This window comes from Coregonus lavaretus, assembly GCF_964263955.1.
Source record: "Coregonus lavaretus genome assembly, chromosome: 31".
Taxonomy (NCBI): domain Eukaryota; kingdom Metazoa; phylum Chordata; class Actinopteri; order Salmoniformes; family Salmonidae; genus Coregonus; species Coregonus lavaretus.
In genome coordinates this window covers 37,085,021-37,101,489 of record NC_140018.1, presented here as the reverse complement: position 1 = coordinate 37,101,489, position 16,469 = coordinate 37,085,021, and the positions used below count along the sequence as shown (strand labels likewise).

Below are 16,469 nucleotides of genomic sequence, written 5' to 3'. Positions count from 1 at the left end.
AAATTCCCCCACAATCTTTGCATCTCTATTCATACTCTTAAGTTAAATTCCCAAAACCTTCCTATTCTGATGGCAAGCATGTGACATTTCAGACCCAATTGCTTGAAAATCCAAGACTGTTAATAGGTACCATGTTCAACTCTGTTCAACCCTGACTCTGTTCCCATAATATGCCTGAGGAGAGATTCACAGGATAACACTCTGTTTTCAGTCCCTGTTAAATCAGTACAGCCTTGGACTATTTAGGATTGAGGAATTCAACCAAAAGTCAGATCAGATGAAAATAGCATAAACATTCCGTTTGACCTGTGTCATTGCCAACAAAGGGTATATCACAAAGTATTGAGAAACTTTTGTTATTGACCAAATACTTATTTTCCACCATAATGTGCAAATAAATTCATTAAAAATCCTACAATGTGATTTTCTGGATTTTTTTTTCTCAATTTGTCTGTCATAGTTGACGTGTACCTATGATGAAAATTACAGGCCTCTCTCATCTTTTTAAGTGGGAGAACTTGCACAATTGGTGGCTGACTAAATACTTTTTTCCCCCACTGTAAATCCCATTTCAGGTTGCTTATGGCTGTATTATCAATTATATACTTTCGCGCTACTTATAATGTATCCTTTTTAAAACTATCATCTTGAGGATAGTCATTATCTGTCCATACTGACCTATCACTAAGATATGGTTCCACAAGTCGTTATTTCACTCGGTAACCGGGTACCCGCCATTCAACCCTAATCGTAATGCAGCAGGAGACAGTGGTTTGGTCGCTGTAGCACATTCAGAGATCGATGTATAGCCAGTAATCAAAAATAATGTGTAGATTTTAAGATGAATAGATTCATATGAGATGAAAGGCGTGTTTCTTACGCGTTCAGGAAGCCAAGCTAGAGCTCTGTGAGACATGGGGGCAGACATTTTGATCAAGAGAGACCTTTAGAAAATATGCAAATTTTCTCAAACACTAAATATACAAATATGTATTTTACAGTTAGGAAGGTGAAATACTATAGTTTTATAAATTGATTATACTATATTTAGAAAAAATATAAGTAATTTCAAGCCTTATTCATAATGCTTTGTTGAATAGGAAACATTTCATATTTTCCTATTTTTATCATAATTGTACTGTGTACTTGAGCTTATGTTCTCGGAAGTGAATACACCTCAGCAAATTATAACTATTTTTACCAGAAAGGTGAGATTTTAACCTTTCTTGGAGTATGCAGCATTACTAGTTATATTGTATGGCCCTCTCATGAGAAATAGTTACTTTTGGGAATTACATTTTCGATTACATTTAGTTAAATTTAAGAGGCTATACGGTTTCACTACCAGAAAGACACAAGTGTGCGTGTGTGTGTGTGTGTCAAATTTAGTTCACATTACTCCATTCTCTATATGTTAATATCTCTTTACAGCCTCATACACTCAGGGTGACATATCCATCATGCAAAAGAGCACAGATCTGTGCAAAAATGCGGTGAACCTCATAATCTGCAAGAGTTCATTCATTTTAAACCTTCTCAACAATGTCCGTTATAAGGAGGGTTAACAGTACGTTTTGCACAGATCTGTGGTCTTTTAAATGACAGAAATCTCTCCCTCAATCCCTTTCTTTCTCATATTCTCCCTGTCATTGTTACTCTCTCTCACCCCTCTCCCACTGCCCCACAAACTGTGCACTTACTGGATCCCCCCTGTCTTCTTGTCTTTGATGTGGCTTCCATGTCACCATTTAGAGAAAGTGAGGGTGTTTGAGTGACAGGCCAGACTAACAGTGTTAATTATCTTAATTGCTTTTCCCTTCCGTGGAATACTAGGACAAAGCTGTGTGTTTGGAGAGACCGTCTGTGTGTGCCTCTCTATGTCTTGAGTTTTCTAGGTTGGTCTTAAAATTGAGTGTAAAATAGAGCCTGGAAGGTATGTATAGTAAAGATTTGTTCTTCAGAAATGAGGGAAATTGAAATTGCGCGTGTGTATGCCAACAAGGTCAAAGTCATTACCTCATTAACCCGTCTTCACTAATGGACAAATCAGAGAAGGGATGCCTGCTCAGGTGTGTGTGTGTGTGTGTGTGTGTGTTGCCTATTTCTGTGTGTACATAGGGAGTACAGTGAAGAGCACCTTAAAAGTATTGCTCTGGTTCTGTAGTCTGAAGAAGACTGCTATTCTGATATCAGCACACACACGTACACATACATGCCCTTTGATCTGTGCGCTCCTCTTATTTGGAGGTGGAGGGGGTGGCGATGGTAGCGAGGGGAACAGGTCCTCAAAGCGAGGGGGACAGGGCCAAGTTCAGCCCTCTGTCATCTGCCCCATTAGCATCACACACACCCCCTGACATCTAAATTGGCCTCCATGTAACTTTGGCTAGACAACTAAAGATCTTATACCAAGAGAAAGCCAGTTTGATAGCAGGGTTGCGGTCAATTCTGTTTACAATTCAGTGAACTCAGAAAGTAAATTAAAATGCAATTCATGAATTGAAAATTAGCCCTTAAATTGTATGAGGATTTGAGTATTAACTGAATTGGAACATACAGGAACTATGTTATGTGTTCTTTCTGTACTGGAACAGCCAGTGTGTGTTTACTCTACTCTGGTTGTCTCTATAATAACAGATAGAGTCGGAGACCTCGTGCAGAGGTGACGAAGCGCTTGAATGCCAGGAAATGACACAGGAGGGACATTCAGCGGCGGTGACACACACACACACATTGTGTTTTGGCGCCACATGATTGTTTTCATACCCATCCCCTCTGACTCAACAGATAATCTGATATCAGTTTACACAGAGGTGTGTACAGTTTACAGGCGCGCGCATTTGTGCCAATGCACACAACCGTGTGCGAGCCAGTGTATTCATGTTTTTAGATGTAGGCCAACTGTATGTTTATGTTTTTAGATATGCATGTTTTTGTTCTTGGATGTAGGTTTTTGTTTTTAGATACAGTATGTTTTGTTTTCTAAGCAAAAAACAACATTCGTAGGTCCTTCCACCATAATTCAAAGGGGTCTTTGATAAGGACAGTTTGACTATCATACAAACAGTGTGATGCGCAGGCATCACACAGGCATACCTGCGCGGGCGGCAGGTAGCTTAGTGGTTAAGAGCGTTGTGCCAGTAACCGAAAGGTCGCTGGTTCTAATCCCCGAGCCGACTAGGTGAAAAATCTGTCGATGTGCCCTTGAGCAAGGCACTTAACCCTAATTGCTCCTGTAAGTCGCTCTGGATAAGAGCGTCAGCTAAATGACCAATTATTATTATATTATTATTATTATTATTATTATTATTATTTATTATAAGAAAACTTCAATGATGTTCTATAACTGCACTGTTGGAGCTAGCAACACAAGCATTTAGCTAAACCCGCAATAACATCTGCTAAATATGTGTATGCGACCAATAACATTTGATTTGATGAAGCTACTATTTATACACTACAACAGGTCTGTGTGTGTCCGAAAAACATTCATTACCCCATGACACTTCAGTGGGTGACAATCCAAGACAACAAAGAAAAAGGAGCAATGTTTTTGCGTAGATTGGATTATTTATTGACGGGACATGCAAACAGGTTTCGGCGTAATCACCTTCTTCAGAGGTGTGTATGTGTATCAAATGTGAGGATTCACGTGTAATATCAACATTGTTGCTCAAGTATGACTCCGAGTGGAAGAGGAGATGAATAATTCAGCTAAGCATGTCCACCAATTGTCTGGGAGGTTCCAGGAAGGGTGTGTGTTTTGGATAATTCCAAGGAAAGGTGTGTGTTATTGTACCTAGTTTTGGGATACAGTGTTTGTTTCGAGTGTGTGTTTCGCTCCTCTCACCCTGTGTGAACTTGGAGTAGCCCCCCAAAAAACACTAGTGTAAAATTATCCATGTCCGCCCCCACACTCTCTGACACTGGATACTAATGATGGCGTAGCCTCTCAGGCAATTGAGGCTAACACTAGCTTGTTCTCTCCTGCTAGCGGAGGTCCGAGTGGAAATCTATTCCTCACGGCTAGGAAGCTAGGTTAGGGTAGGTAGGTCATGGCCCATTAATAGTGTGAACACTAGTGTATCCCTAGAGGATTCAGTGTTACAGTGGTGATCCCCTCTCCCTCTATTTGAACTCTGTCAGATCGCTGTGTATTTTCCCACACCCCTCTTTGTCCAGTCAGCACTACTGTATGTTAACTTTCACTGTCAATGTTCAAGGAAACTCCACCCTTTTCCCTCAATGAAGACCAATGAGCAATCTTGATCTTTGACCTTTCTGTCTGATCTCGCACCCTGTTTCTGGGTTGGTATGTGATGATTTTGGTATAGGGGTGGGGGTACAGGGGACTAGAGTAAAGGTTGCCCACACACATGGCCACACACAAGGGCAAACACATATAGTGCATACAGACCCCTTGACCTTTACCACATTTTGTTACATTACAGCCTCATTCTAAAATGGATAAAATACAAAATTGTCCTCATCAATCTACACACAATACCCCATAATGACACAGCAATTACAGCCTCAAGTCTTCTTGGGTATGACACTACAAGCTTGGCACAACTGTATTTGGGGAGTTTCTCCCATTCTTCTCTACAGATCCTCTCAAGCTCTGTCAGGTTGGATGGGGAGCATCGCTGCACAGCTACTTTCAGGTCTTTCCAGAGATGTTTGATCGGGTTCAAGTTCGGGCTTTGGCTGGGCCACTCAAGGACATTCAGAGACTTGTACCGAAGCCACTCCTGCGTTGTCTTGGCTGTGTGCTTACGGTTGTTGTCCTGTTGGAAGGTGAACCTTTGCCCCAGTCTGAGGCCCTGAGCGCTCTGGAGCAGGTTTTCATCAAGGATCTCTCTGATCTTTGCTCCGTTCATCTTTCCCTCGATCCTGAGTAGTCTCCCAGTCCCTGCCGCTGAGAAACATCCCCACAGCATGATGCTGCCACCACCATGCTTCACCGTAGGGATGGTGCCAGGTTTCCTCCAGACGTGATGCTTAGCATTCAGGCCAAAGAGTTAAATCTTGGTTTCAATAGACCAGATAATCTTGTTTCTCATGGTCTGAGAGTCCACAGAGGAACTCTAGAGCTCTGTCAGAGTGACCATCACCTCCCTGACCAAGGCCCTTCTCCCCCGATTGCTCAGTTTGGCCGGGCAGCCAGCTCTAGGAAGAGTCTTGGTGGTTCCAAGCTTCTTCCATTTAAGAATGATGGAGGCCACTTTATTCTTGGGGACCTTCAATGCTGCAGACATTGTTTTGAACCCTTCCCCGGATCTGTGCCTCGACACAATCCTGTCTCGGTGCTCTACGGACAATTCTTTCGACCTCATGGCTTGGTTTTTGCTTTGACATGCACTGTCAACTGTGGGACCTTATATAGACAGGTGTGTGCCTTTCCAAATAATGTCCAATCAATTGAATGTACCACATGATCAATGGAAACAGGATGCACCTAAGCTCAATTTCGAGTCTCATAACAAAGGGTCTGAATACTTATGTAAATAAGGTATTTGTGTTTTTTATGTTTTATAAATTTGCTAACAAAAAAAGTATTTACCTGCTTCTGTGTGTGAGGAGTTATGGACCTACGCTCACACATCATGCATGGTGTTATTACTGTCGTATGCAACTGAGATGAACACACATGCTGTGATAGGTGATTTGAAGGAGTCAGGCGCAGGAGGGTAAATCACAGAATAAAGAGTTTATTCCGTAGCACAGAGTTACGCTGGATAGCGTCAAACAGTACAGTGTGCAAAACAGGCACACTGGAACAAAACAGGCACACAGGGATAATATACCCCGGCAGCAGGTAGCTTAGTGGTTAAAAGCGTTGTGCTAGTAAACGAAAGATCGCTGGTTCTAATCCCCGAGCCGTCTAGGTGAAAAATCTGTCTGTGCCCTTGAGCAAGACACTTAACCCTAATTGCTCCTGTAAGCCGCTCTGGATAAGAGTGTCTGCTAAATGACTAAAATGTAATACAAAATACAGGTAGCTCAAACAAGCTACTCTCTCCTCACATTAAACAATCACCAACAAGGACAAGGGGGCAGAGGGAACACTTATACATGTACTAATGAGGGGATATGAACCAGGTGTGTGTAATAGACAAAACAAATGGAATGATGAGATATGGAGCGGCAGTGGCTAGAAGGCCGGTGACGACGAACGCTGAAGCCTGCCCGAACAAGGAGAGGAGGCTGCTTCGGAGGAAGTCGTGACGCGCGCAGCAGAGGCAATTTTGTAGTGGTACAAACAAAAAACAAAAACAAAGGGATAGAATGGTTTAATGTCAACATTTTCAGCACAAGGCCTTTCTGAAGACCAGTCTCAATGAACAATGCACTGAAAGTGGCCAACAGGGATGGGGTCAATTCCATTTCAATTCAGTCAATTCAGAAAGTTAAGAGAAGCATTGAGGAAAATTGGAATTGCTTCCTGAATTAACTTAATTGAAATGGAATCGACTGTGTTGTGGTCCCTTTGATATTACTTTTAAACTGTAAGAACATCATTCAACACCATATAAGGAAAAAAAGCTATAGGGATTTCCTCCTGTGGGACTTGGGTTCAAATGATGCCTGACAGTGGAGTGAGTGAGTGTGTGCGTGTGTATGCATGCATGCGTGTGTGAGGGAGGAGTTGGCTATTCTATGGATGTTGACTATGTAAATCATAGGGAGGACAGTACAAATGGTCAAAGCGATTGACCCCATGCTATAAGCCACTTTGAGACTCATTTTGCCCTCGTGACACACACACATGTATGCAAAAACACAATACACACCCTCCCCCACACACTCATACATCATGCATATTACCAGCCGTGAAAGAGGATACTCCAAAATTACTACTACCTAAAGCCTCAAGCTCCTGGTGACTTCATGTCTACTACAGCTAGAATGATTTCTTCATGCCAAAAGTCTCCCCTCTCCCCCTACACCCCTTATTTTCCTAGCCCCTTCCTGACACTCACACTCAACATCACTGGAAGTGTGTGTGTAATGTGTAAGTGTGTGTGTGTGTGTGTGTGTGTGTGTTTGTGTGGCCCCTCATCACACACTCCACATCTCTGGAGCTGTCCAAGAGCCGACTCTGGCTATCAAATACAGATAAGGAGGGTCAGACAAATATTGAGCCCAAATGTTTCCAAAAACATGAAAAATACCAAAAAGAGTCTCAAATCTGAGTTCCACTGTTGCTGTTATGATAGGCACTGGACAGCTCTTGGAGAGCATTCAAACAGGGTTCAGGGCATAGTTTGATCAGCATTAGGGGGTTGTGTATAAGTGTGTGGGTTAGGTGGGCATAGAAATTGTGCATGTGTTTGTTGACATGTCCGGTCTGAGAGGCTCCAGACCCTGGCACTGATGGATCGATCCCTGGATCAGCAGGCGTCTGGACGACGTGTGTGTTTTGTTTGAGTTTTTTTGCACTGCCATTCTTGCACTGGCTCTATGCACACTCACTGGACTCTACCCACACACTCACACATACTACACTGACACTCCAATACACACATATGCACACACACTACATACGCTCACACACACACAAAACACACAAATACATGCATATTGACGCCTCCCACACACACTCCCACATACACACACTTTTACACTCTTCACATACGCTGCTGCTACTCTGTTTATTATCTATCCTGATTGCCTAGTCACTTTTACCCCTACCTTCATGTACATAATTACATCAATTACCTCAACTACCTCGTACCCCTGCACATTGACTCTGTACTGGTACTCCTTGTATACAGCCTCATTATTGTTATTTCATTGTGTTACTATGTCCATTTTTAAATTTGTTAATTTTGTTCTTACTTTTTAACTGCATTGTTGGGAAAGGGCTCATATGTAAGCATTTCACGGCAAAGTCTACACCTGTTGTAATCGGCGCATGTGACAAATAACATTTGATTTGATTTGTGTGTGTGTCCATTATGTTTGTGTATGTGTTTGTTAATGAATCAGTGTGACAGCTCAGGATTAGAGTGTGTGTGTGCGTACATGTATGTACAGTGGGGAAAGAAAGTATTTAGTCAGCCACCAATTGTGCAAGTTCTCCCACTTAAAAAGATGAGAGAGGCCTGTAATTTTCATCATAGGTACACGTCAACTATGACAGACAAATTGAGAATTTTTTTTCCAGAAAATCACATTGTAGGATTTTTTATGAATTTATTTGCAAATTATGGTGGAAAATAAGTATTTGGTCACCTAAAACAAGCAAGATTTATGGCTCTCACAGACCTGTAACTTCTTCTTTAAGAGGCTCCTCTGTCCTCCACTCGTTACCTGTATTAATGGCACCTGTTTGAACTTGTTATCAGTATAAAATACACCTGTCCACAACCTCAAACAGTCACACTCCAAACTCCACTATGGCCAAGACCAAAGAGCTGTCAAAGGACACCAGAAACAAAATTGTAGACCTGCACCAGGCTGGGAAGACTGAATCTGCAATAGTTAAGCAGCTTGGTTTTAAGAAATCAACTGTGGGAGCAATTATTAGGAAATGGAAGACATACAAGACCACTGATAATCTCCCTCGATCTGGGGCTCCACGCAAGATCTCACCCCGTGGGGTCAAAATGATCACAAGAACGGCGAGCAAAAATACCAGAACCACACGGGGGGACCTAGTGAATGACCTGCAGAGAGCTGGGACCAAAGTAACAAAGCCTACCATCAGTAACACACTACGCCACCAGGGACTCAAATCCTGCAGTGCAGACGTGTCCCCCTGCTTAAGCCAGTACATGTCCAGGCCCATCTGAAGTTTGCTAGAGTGCATTTGGATGATCCAGAAGATGATTGGGAGAATGTCATATGAAACCAAAATATAACTTTTTGGTAAAAACTCAACTCGTCGTGTTTGGAGGACAAAGAATGCTGAGTTGCATCCAAAGAACACCATACCTACTGTGAAGCATGGGGGTGGAAACATCATGCTTTGGGGCTGTTTTTCTGCAAAGGGACCAGGACGACTGATCCGTGTAAAGGAAAGAATGAATGGGGCCATGTATCGTGAGATTTTGAGTGAAAACCTCCTTCCATCAGCAAGGGCATTGAAGATGAAACGTGACTGGGTCTTTCAGCATGACAATGATCCCAAACACACCGCCCGGGCAACGAAGGAGTGGCTTCGTAAGAAGCATTTCAAGGTCCTGGAGTGGCCTAGCCAGTCTCCAGATCTCAACCCCATAGAACATTTTTGGAGGGAGTTGAAAGTCCGTGTTGCCCAGCGACAGCCCCAAAACATCACTGCTCGAGAGGAGATCTGCATGGAGGAATGGGCCAAAATACCAGCAACAGTGTGTGAAAACCTTGTGAAGACTTACAGAAAACGTTTGACATGTGTCATTGCCAACAAAGGGTATATAACAAAAGTATTGAGAAACTTTTGTTATTGACCAAATACTTATTTTCCACCATAATTTGCAAATAAATTCATAAAAAATCCTACAATGTGATTTTCTGGATTTTTTTTTCTCATTTTGTCTGTCATAGTTGACATGTACCTATGATGAAAATTACAGGCCTCTCTCATCTTTTTAAGTGGGAGAACTTGCACAATTGGTGGCTGACTAAATACTTTTTTCCCCCACTGTATCTATAGACCATGCTGGGTTGAATCTGGGTCGGAGGTTAAGACATATGTTTCTAAATGGCATAGTTCACTACCAACCTGGAAGCAAGTTAATGGTTGATTCATTTGATTGATTGATTGATTGATTTAATTTAAGTGTCATACACCAATTGGTGCCCAGTCCATATGGGTTTATAAGACACTATTTATTTAAGTACATGTGCACAAAACACCTAAACAAAATGACATAGTCATTTCAGGGTGGCACTTTAGAATAATTTCACTCTCGCACACTTACTTACTCCTTTACTTGAGTTTCTAATGGCTCAGTGGGTTAGAGCACAGGGTGAAAACCAGAGTTGTGGGCTTTATTCCTGCATGAACCACAAACTGATTATCTGTGTCAGTTAATGTTGCCAGTTCTGTAAGTTGCTTTGAATAGAAGTGTCTACTAAATGGCCATATCATTCTTCAAATTATCAAGTAATAACTTATCTAACACAATTGGATAGGTGAAAGTGGGGTCTCCTCTACCATAGCTTCCTCCAATTCAGTCATACCAGATCAGTGATTGTCTTACTTCAAAGAAAGGAGGAAGGATTCAACTGGTATATGTGTTGCTCTTTAGGTCCTGAGTTGGGCTATTTGACCTGTGACCTCCATCATCATCTGTCCTGAGTCTGTTGATGTCTGAGTGCTGTCCTCTCTCATCTCTCTGGGGCTGGAGTGTGGAATGGCAGTACACACACACAGGCACAAACACACACACACACACACACACGTACACATGCACGAGCGCACACACACACACACACACACACACACACACACACACACACACACACACACACACACACACACACACACACACACATGCATGAACACACACACACACACACACGAACACACACACACACACACACACACTGTGAGAGAGTTCAGTAGTGTCTGTTTTCAAAGGGAACTCGCCCATCTCTCTACAACTTGGTCTGTTTTGGGTTTGGTGCGTGTCTTCCTAAGGGCATCCATGCAGAACCAGGGGTTAATAGCAACATTCCCAGAGGGTTTTGTGGGTGTCCGGGTGTCCCGACCAAACCTGGGTTCAATAGTCAATTTAGTTTTCTTTCAAATTGCTGATGTCAATGTTGTGAACAGAGTGCCCCATGGTTTGCGGTGGGGTTATGGTATGGGCACTGGCTAGCCTGGCACATTAGAACCATTGGAATAGTCCCGAAAGTGCCAACTCACCCCTCTGGCAATGCTAAAGGTATACAATTCTGAACCCTCCTTACCCAGCAGGCCTTGGAAAAGCAGCCCAGGGCCCTTATTCATAAAGCGTCAAAGAGTGGAGTGCTGATCTAGGATCAGTTTGACCTTTAGATCACAATGAATATGATTACGTAGACAGCAGAAACTGATCCTAGATTGTATTCCCACTCTGAGAGTCTTTGTGAATACGGGCCCTGGGCTTCTTTACTACAGCGGTCCTTTTGGGATTCTGTGGTTCAAACTTGACTAAGTTGCTATCATTAAAAGCATGAGCCTACACAGTTGCTATTACCCTACCTGCACTTTTAAGGGTTAGTGTTATCTGGGATCCTTGGGTCGTCCCTACCCTAACCATTTAGCCCTACCCTTACCCTAACCTTAACCCTTACTTATCCCTAACATTAACCTTTACCATGTCCATTTAAAATTTCAACTTCAATGGGGTAGGGACGTCCAAAGGATCCCGGATAGCACCTACCTTTAAAGTACACCATTTGACTAGATGTGGTCACAGCATGTTAGTACATCAGATAGTATCTACTGAATCTCAAGAGTAGAGAGCGGAGGAGGAAAGGAAAGGAAAATAGCCTTCTGTTGATCTACCCAAGAGAGAAGAGGGAAAAATAGGAAAAGAGAAGAGCCTCATCTGTCCATCCTTCCCCAGAGGATAAGAAGAGCGGTGAAGAGGGTCTGAAGATGTAGGACGGGGTCTGGCAGGCGCTTAGTGATAATGTATTAGCGCTCCATCTATCACTCTGACAGGTGTCTGTGTGTGTGTGTGTGTGTGTGTGTGTGTGTGTGTGTGTGTGTGTGTGTGTGTGTGTGTGTGTGTGTGTGTGTGTGTGTCCGCACACACACCCTCACAAGATCGGGTGTCCCTTTTCACAATGGGGGGCCTGCGCGAGATGTCCCTGGAATGGGTCTGGATAGAGGCCCCCGAAGGAGAAGAATGGGGGGCAGAGCCTTTGTGGGGAAGAGTGTGTTAGAGATGTCACCTAGTCCCGCTCTCTGTTTTTGTGAGTGAGGCTCTCCCTACTCCCTGCTCCCTGCTCCCTACTCCCTGCTCCCTACTCCCTACTCCCTACTTGCTCCCTACTCCCTGCTCCCTACTCCCTACTCCCTACTCCCTACTCCTTGCTCCCTACTCCCTACTCCCTACTCCCTGCTCCCTACTCCCTACTCCTTGCTCCCTACTCCCTACTCCCTACTTTGAGTCTATAGAAAATGACCCTAGTCAGTGTTGTATGTTGACAGAGGCTCATGTAACCCTTTGTGCCCCTCTGAAGTGCCGACGATCCATCAAACACTCTAAAGAGAGAAAGAGAAGGATACACACATACACTTAATTTGCCAATAAAACGAATTGCATTGATACAGTTGTGGCCAAATATATTGGCACCCTTGCACTATTTCTTATAAAATAAGTTGACATTTTATTTTTGTCAACTTAAGTTGGACACAATTATTGGCACCCTGGAGCTACTACTTGTTTCCACAGTCTTTGGCCAAGACAACTGCAGACAAACACTTCTTGTAGCCATCAATGAGCTTGATGCACCTTTCTACTGGCAATTTTTAGCAACAACCTGCTCTAATTCTATTATCTAAGTTGGCCACTGCAGAACAGTCCAGCATTTCTTCTTGAACCATTTCCAGGGTGCTTTTGATGTGTGTTTTGGGGTTGTTGTCCTGCTGGAAGATCCACAACCTTTAACTGACACACAGTTTTTGGATAGTGGGCTGAACATTGCACTCCAAAACACCTCGATAATCTACTGATTTTATGATAACTTATAATAAATAAATAAATAATATGCCATTTAGCAGACACTTTTATCCAAAGCGACTTACAGTCATGAGTGCATACATTTTTGTGTATGGGTGGTCCCTGGGATCAAACCCACTACCCTGGCGTTATAAGCGCCGTGCTCTACCAGCTGAGCTACAGAGGACCGCTTGCACAAGTTCAAGGCCCCCAGTACCAGTGGCAGCAAAGTGACACCACAGCATTATCGAACCTCCCACATGCTTGATTGTAGGTCGGTTGTTATTGTCTTTGAGTGCTTCATTTGGTCGTTGGTAAACAGAAAGACCCCCCTGCTGAAGGAGACACAAGAAAGCTTGATTGAACTTCTCAAAAACTCACCTAAACAAGCCTAAATCCTGGGGAAAATGTTCTGTGGACCAATGAAACAAAATTAGAGCTCTTTGGCAATACAGATCATCGCTGTGTTTACCGACGACCAAATGAAGCTACAATCAAACATGGGAGAGGTTTGATAATGCTGTGGGGTTGCTTTGCTGCCTATGGTACTGGAGGCCTTGAAAATGAGGCTGTTGATCAGGCTGTTGATTGTGGCCTGTGGAATATTGTCCCACTCCTCTTAAATGGCTGTGCAAAGTTGCTGGATATTGGCGGGAACTGGAACACGCTGTAGTACACGTCAATCCAGAGCATCCCTAACATGCTCAATGGGTGACATGTCTGGTGAGTATGTAGGCCATGGAAGAACAGGGACATTTTCAGCTTCCAGGAATTGTTTACAGATTCTTGCATCATGGGGCCGTGCATCATCATGCTGAAACAAGAGGTGATGGCAACGGATTAATGGCACGACAATGGGCCTCAGGATCTCGGCACGGTATCTCTGTGCATTCAAATTACCACTGATAAAATGCAATTGTGTTCGTTGTCCGTAGCTTATGCCTGCCCATACCAAAACCCCACGGCCACCATTGAGCACTCTGTTCACAACGTTGACATCAGCAAACCGCTCGCCCAGTACAGTTGAAACCGGGATTCATCCGTGAAGAGCACACTTCTCCGGTGTGCCAGTGGCCATCAAAGGTGAGCATTTGCACACTGAAGTCGGTCAAGACCCTGGTGTGGACGACGAGCACGCAGATGAGCTTCCCTGAGACTGTTTCTGACAGTTTGTGCAGAAATTCTTCGGTGGTGCAAACCCACAGTTTCTGCAGCTGTCCGGGTGGCTGGTCTCAGACGATCACGTAGGTAAAGAAGCCAGATGTGGAGGTCCTGGGATGGCGTGGTTACACGTGGTCTGCGGTTGTGAGGCCGGTTAGACGTACTGCCAAATTCTCTAAAACAACATTGGAGGTGGCTTATTGTAAAGAAATTAACATTCAATTCTCTGGCAACAGCTCTGGTGGACATTCCTGCAGTCAGCATGCCAATTTCACGCTCCTTCAAAACTTGAGACATCTGTGGCATTGTGTTGTGTGACAAAACTGCACATTGTAGAGTGGCCTTTTGTTGTCCCCAGCACAAGGTGCACCTGTGTAATTATCATAATATTTAATCAGCTTCTTGATATGCCACAAATGTCAGGTGGATGGATTATCTTGACAAAGGACAAATGCTCACTAACAGGGATGTAAAAAATGTGTGCACAAAATTTGAGCGAAATAATTATATGCTTTTTGTGCATATGGAACATTTCTGGGATCTTTTATTTCAGCTCATGAAACATGGGACCAACACTTTACATGTTGCATTTATGTTTTTGTTCAGTGTATTTACATATAATAGAAATGTGGTTAACTTTGTGGAAAGAAAATATTACTTACCCAACCTTTAAGTTAACAAAAATACAATTGGTTCTGCAGTTTTGTTCAATTTCAACTTATTTTAGACGAAATAGGGAATTATTTAAGAAAAGGGTGAGAATATATTTGTCCATAACTGTATATATATAGGCCTATAGCGAAAGAATAAGTGACATGTACACTGCATCTGCAGAACATACTGAGGAATGAATGAGCAATAAATCTGTCTATTTGTGAACAAATCTAACATTCCACCCAGCTAAATGATATGGAATGTAGCCTGCATGACTGCACCAAATGCATAGATATAAGGGTGCCATATGGCTCACAGATTGTGCAGCCCTCAATGCCCTGTGTATGTCAATTCTTAGTGAATGCGTCCTACGAGACCCCTCAGTTTTTGCTTATTATTATTCTCTATGGACTCATTGGGCCTCTCTCTCTCTCCCTCTCCCCTCTCCCCTCCCCTCTGTCTCAGACTGCCAGTCGGGCGTAGCTCTCCAGGTGCTGACGACCCGTTGTCAGGGCAAACGGAGCTGTTTCGTCCGAGCGTCCACACAAGAGTTCGGGGACCCCTGCTACTCGGGCACAAGGAAATATCTTAGTGTCATCTACACATGTGGTGAGTTTCCAGTTGTTCCGACACCTAGTCAACAGTTTTTTTTTTATGACACCTAGTCAGCAGTTCCTTATGCGGACACTAAAGGGAGGTGTTCTCTCATGTATGTGGATTGGGGGCTGATTGATACAGCTACGTACTGTACGTGTCCCAAGTTTTTGTCTATCTTTTAGCTCTGTCGTCTGTCAGTATCTCTCTCTCTCTTTCTCTTTCTCATTCTATCTCTCTCACTCTTTATTTTGTAATTTATGTCTGATGACTCTCTGATGTTTGCAGGAGTGGTGCTCAACTGCTCGTTTCTGCTTTCTGTTTCGACGGAAGAGTGATGGGCTTCCTCCCTGTCTACCTAGCCACAACGACCCCAGGCTAATTCTGAGCTGTCACACTATAACTCATTAACACACACACACACACACACACACATTCACAACTAATGGACACACACACACACACACACACACACACACACACACACACACACACACACACACACACACACACACACACACACACACACACACACACACACACACACACACACACACACACACACACACACACACACACACACACACACACACATACATACATACATACATACATACATACATACATACATACATACATACATACATACATGCATACACTACCAGTCAAAAGTTTGGACACAGCTACTCATTCATGGGTTCTTTATTTTTACTATGTTTTACATTGTAGAATAATAGTGAAGACATCAAAACTATAAAATAACACATATGGAATCATGTAGTAACCAAACAAGTGTTAAACAAATCAAAATATATTTTATATGTAAGATTCTTCAAATAGCCACCCTTTGCCTTGATGACATCTTTGCACACTCTTGGCCTTCTCTCAACCAGCTTCATGAGGTAGTCACCTGGAATGCATTTAAATTAACAGGTGTGCCTTGTTAAAAGTTAATTTGTGGAATTTCTTTCCTTCTTAATGCGTTTGAGCCAACCAGTTGTGTTGTGACAAGGTAGAGGTGGCATACAAAAGATAGCCCTATTTGGTAAAAGTCCATATTATGGCCAGAACAGCTCAAATAAGCAAAGAGAAACAACAGTCCATCATTACTTTAAGACATGAAGGTCAGTCAATACGGATCATTTGCAGTTGCAAAAACCATCAAGCGCTATGATGAAACTGGCTCTCATGAGGACCGCCACATGAATATAAGACCCAGAGTTACCTCTGCTGCAGAGGATAAGTTCATTAGAGTTACCAGTCTCAGAAATTGCAGCCCAAATAAATGCTTCACAGAGTTCAAGTCACAGACACATCTCAACATCAACTGTTCAGAGGGGACTGTGTGAATCAGGCCTTCACGGTCGAATTGCTGCAAATAAACCACTACTAAAGGACACCAATAAGAAGAAGAGA

The 16,469-nt window shown here is 43.1% G+C and overlaps 1 protein-coding gene across 1 annotated transcript in view; it reads left to right on the top strand.

Annotated features, from left to right (window-relative positions):
* Positions 1-16,469, top strand: part of LOC311106552 (protein eva-1 homolog C-like) — a 208,412-nt gene that overhangs the window by 77,646 nt on the left and 114,297 nt on the right. Inside the window, exon 5 of the mRNA XM_084148932.1 lies at positions 14,925-15,068. Within this exon, the coding sequence (XP_084005058.1) occupies positions 14,925-15,068 (144 nt within the window). The remainder of the gene's footprint in view (positions 1-14,924; positions 15,069-16,469) is intronic.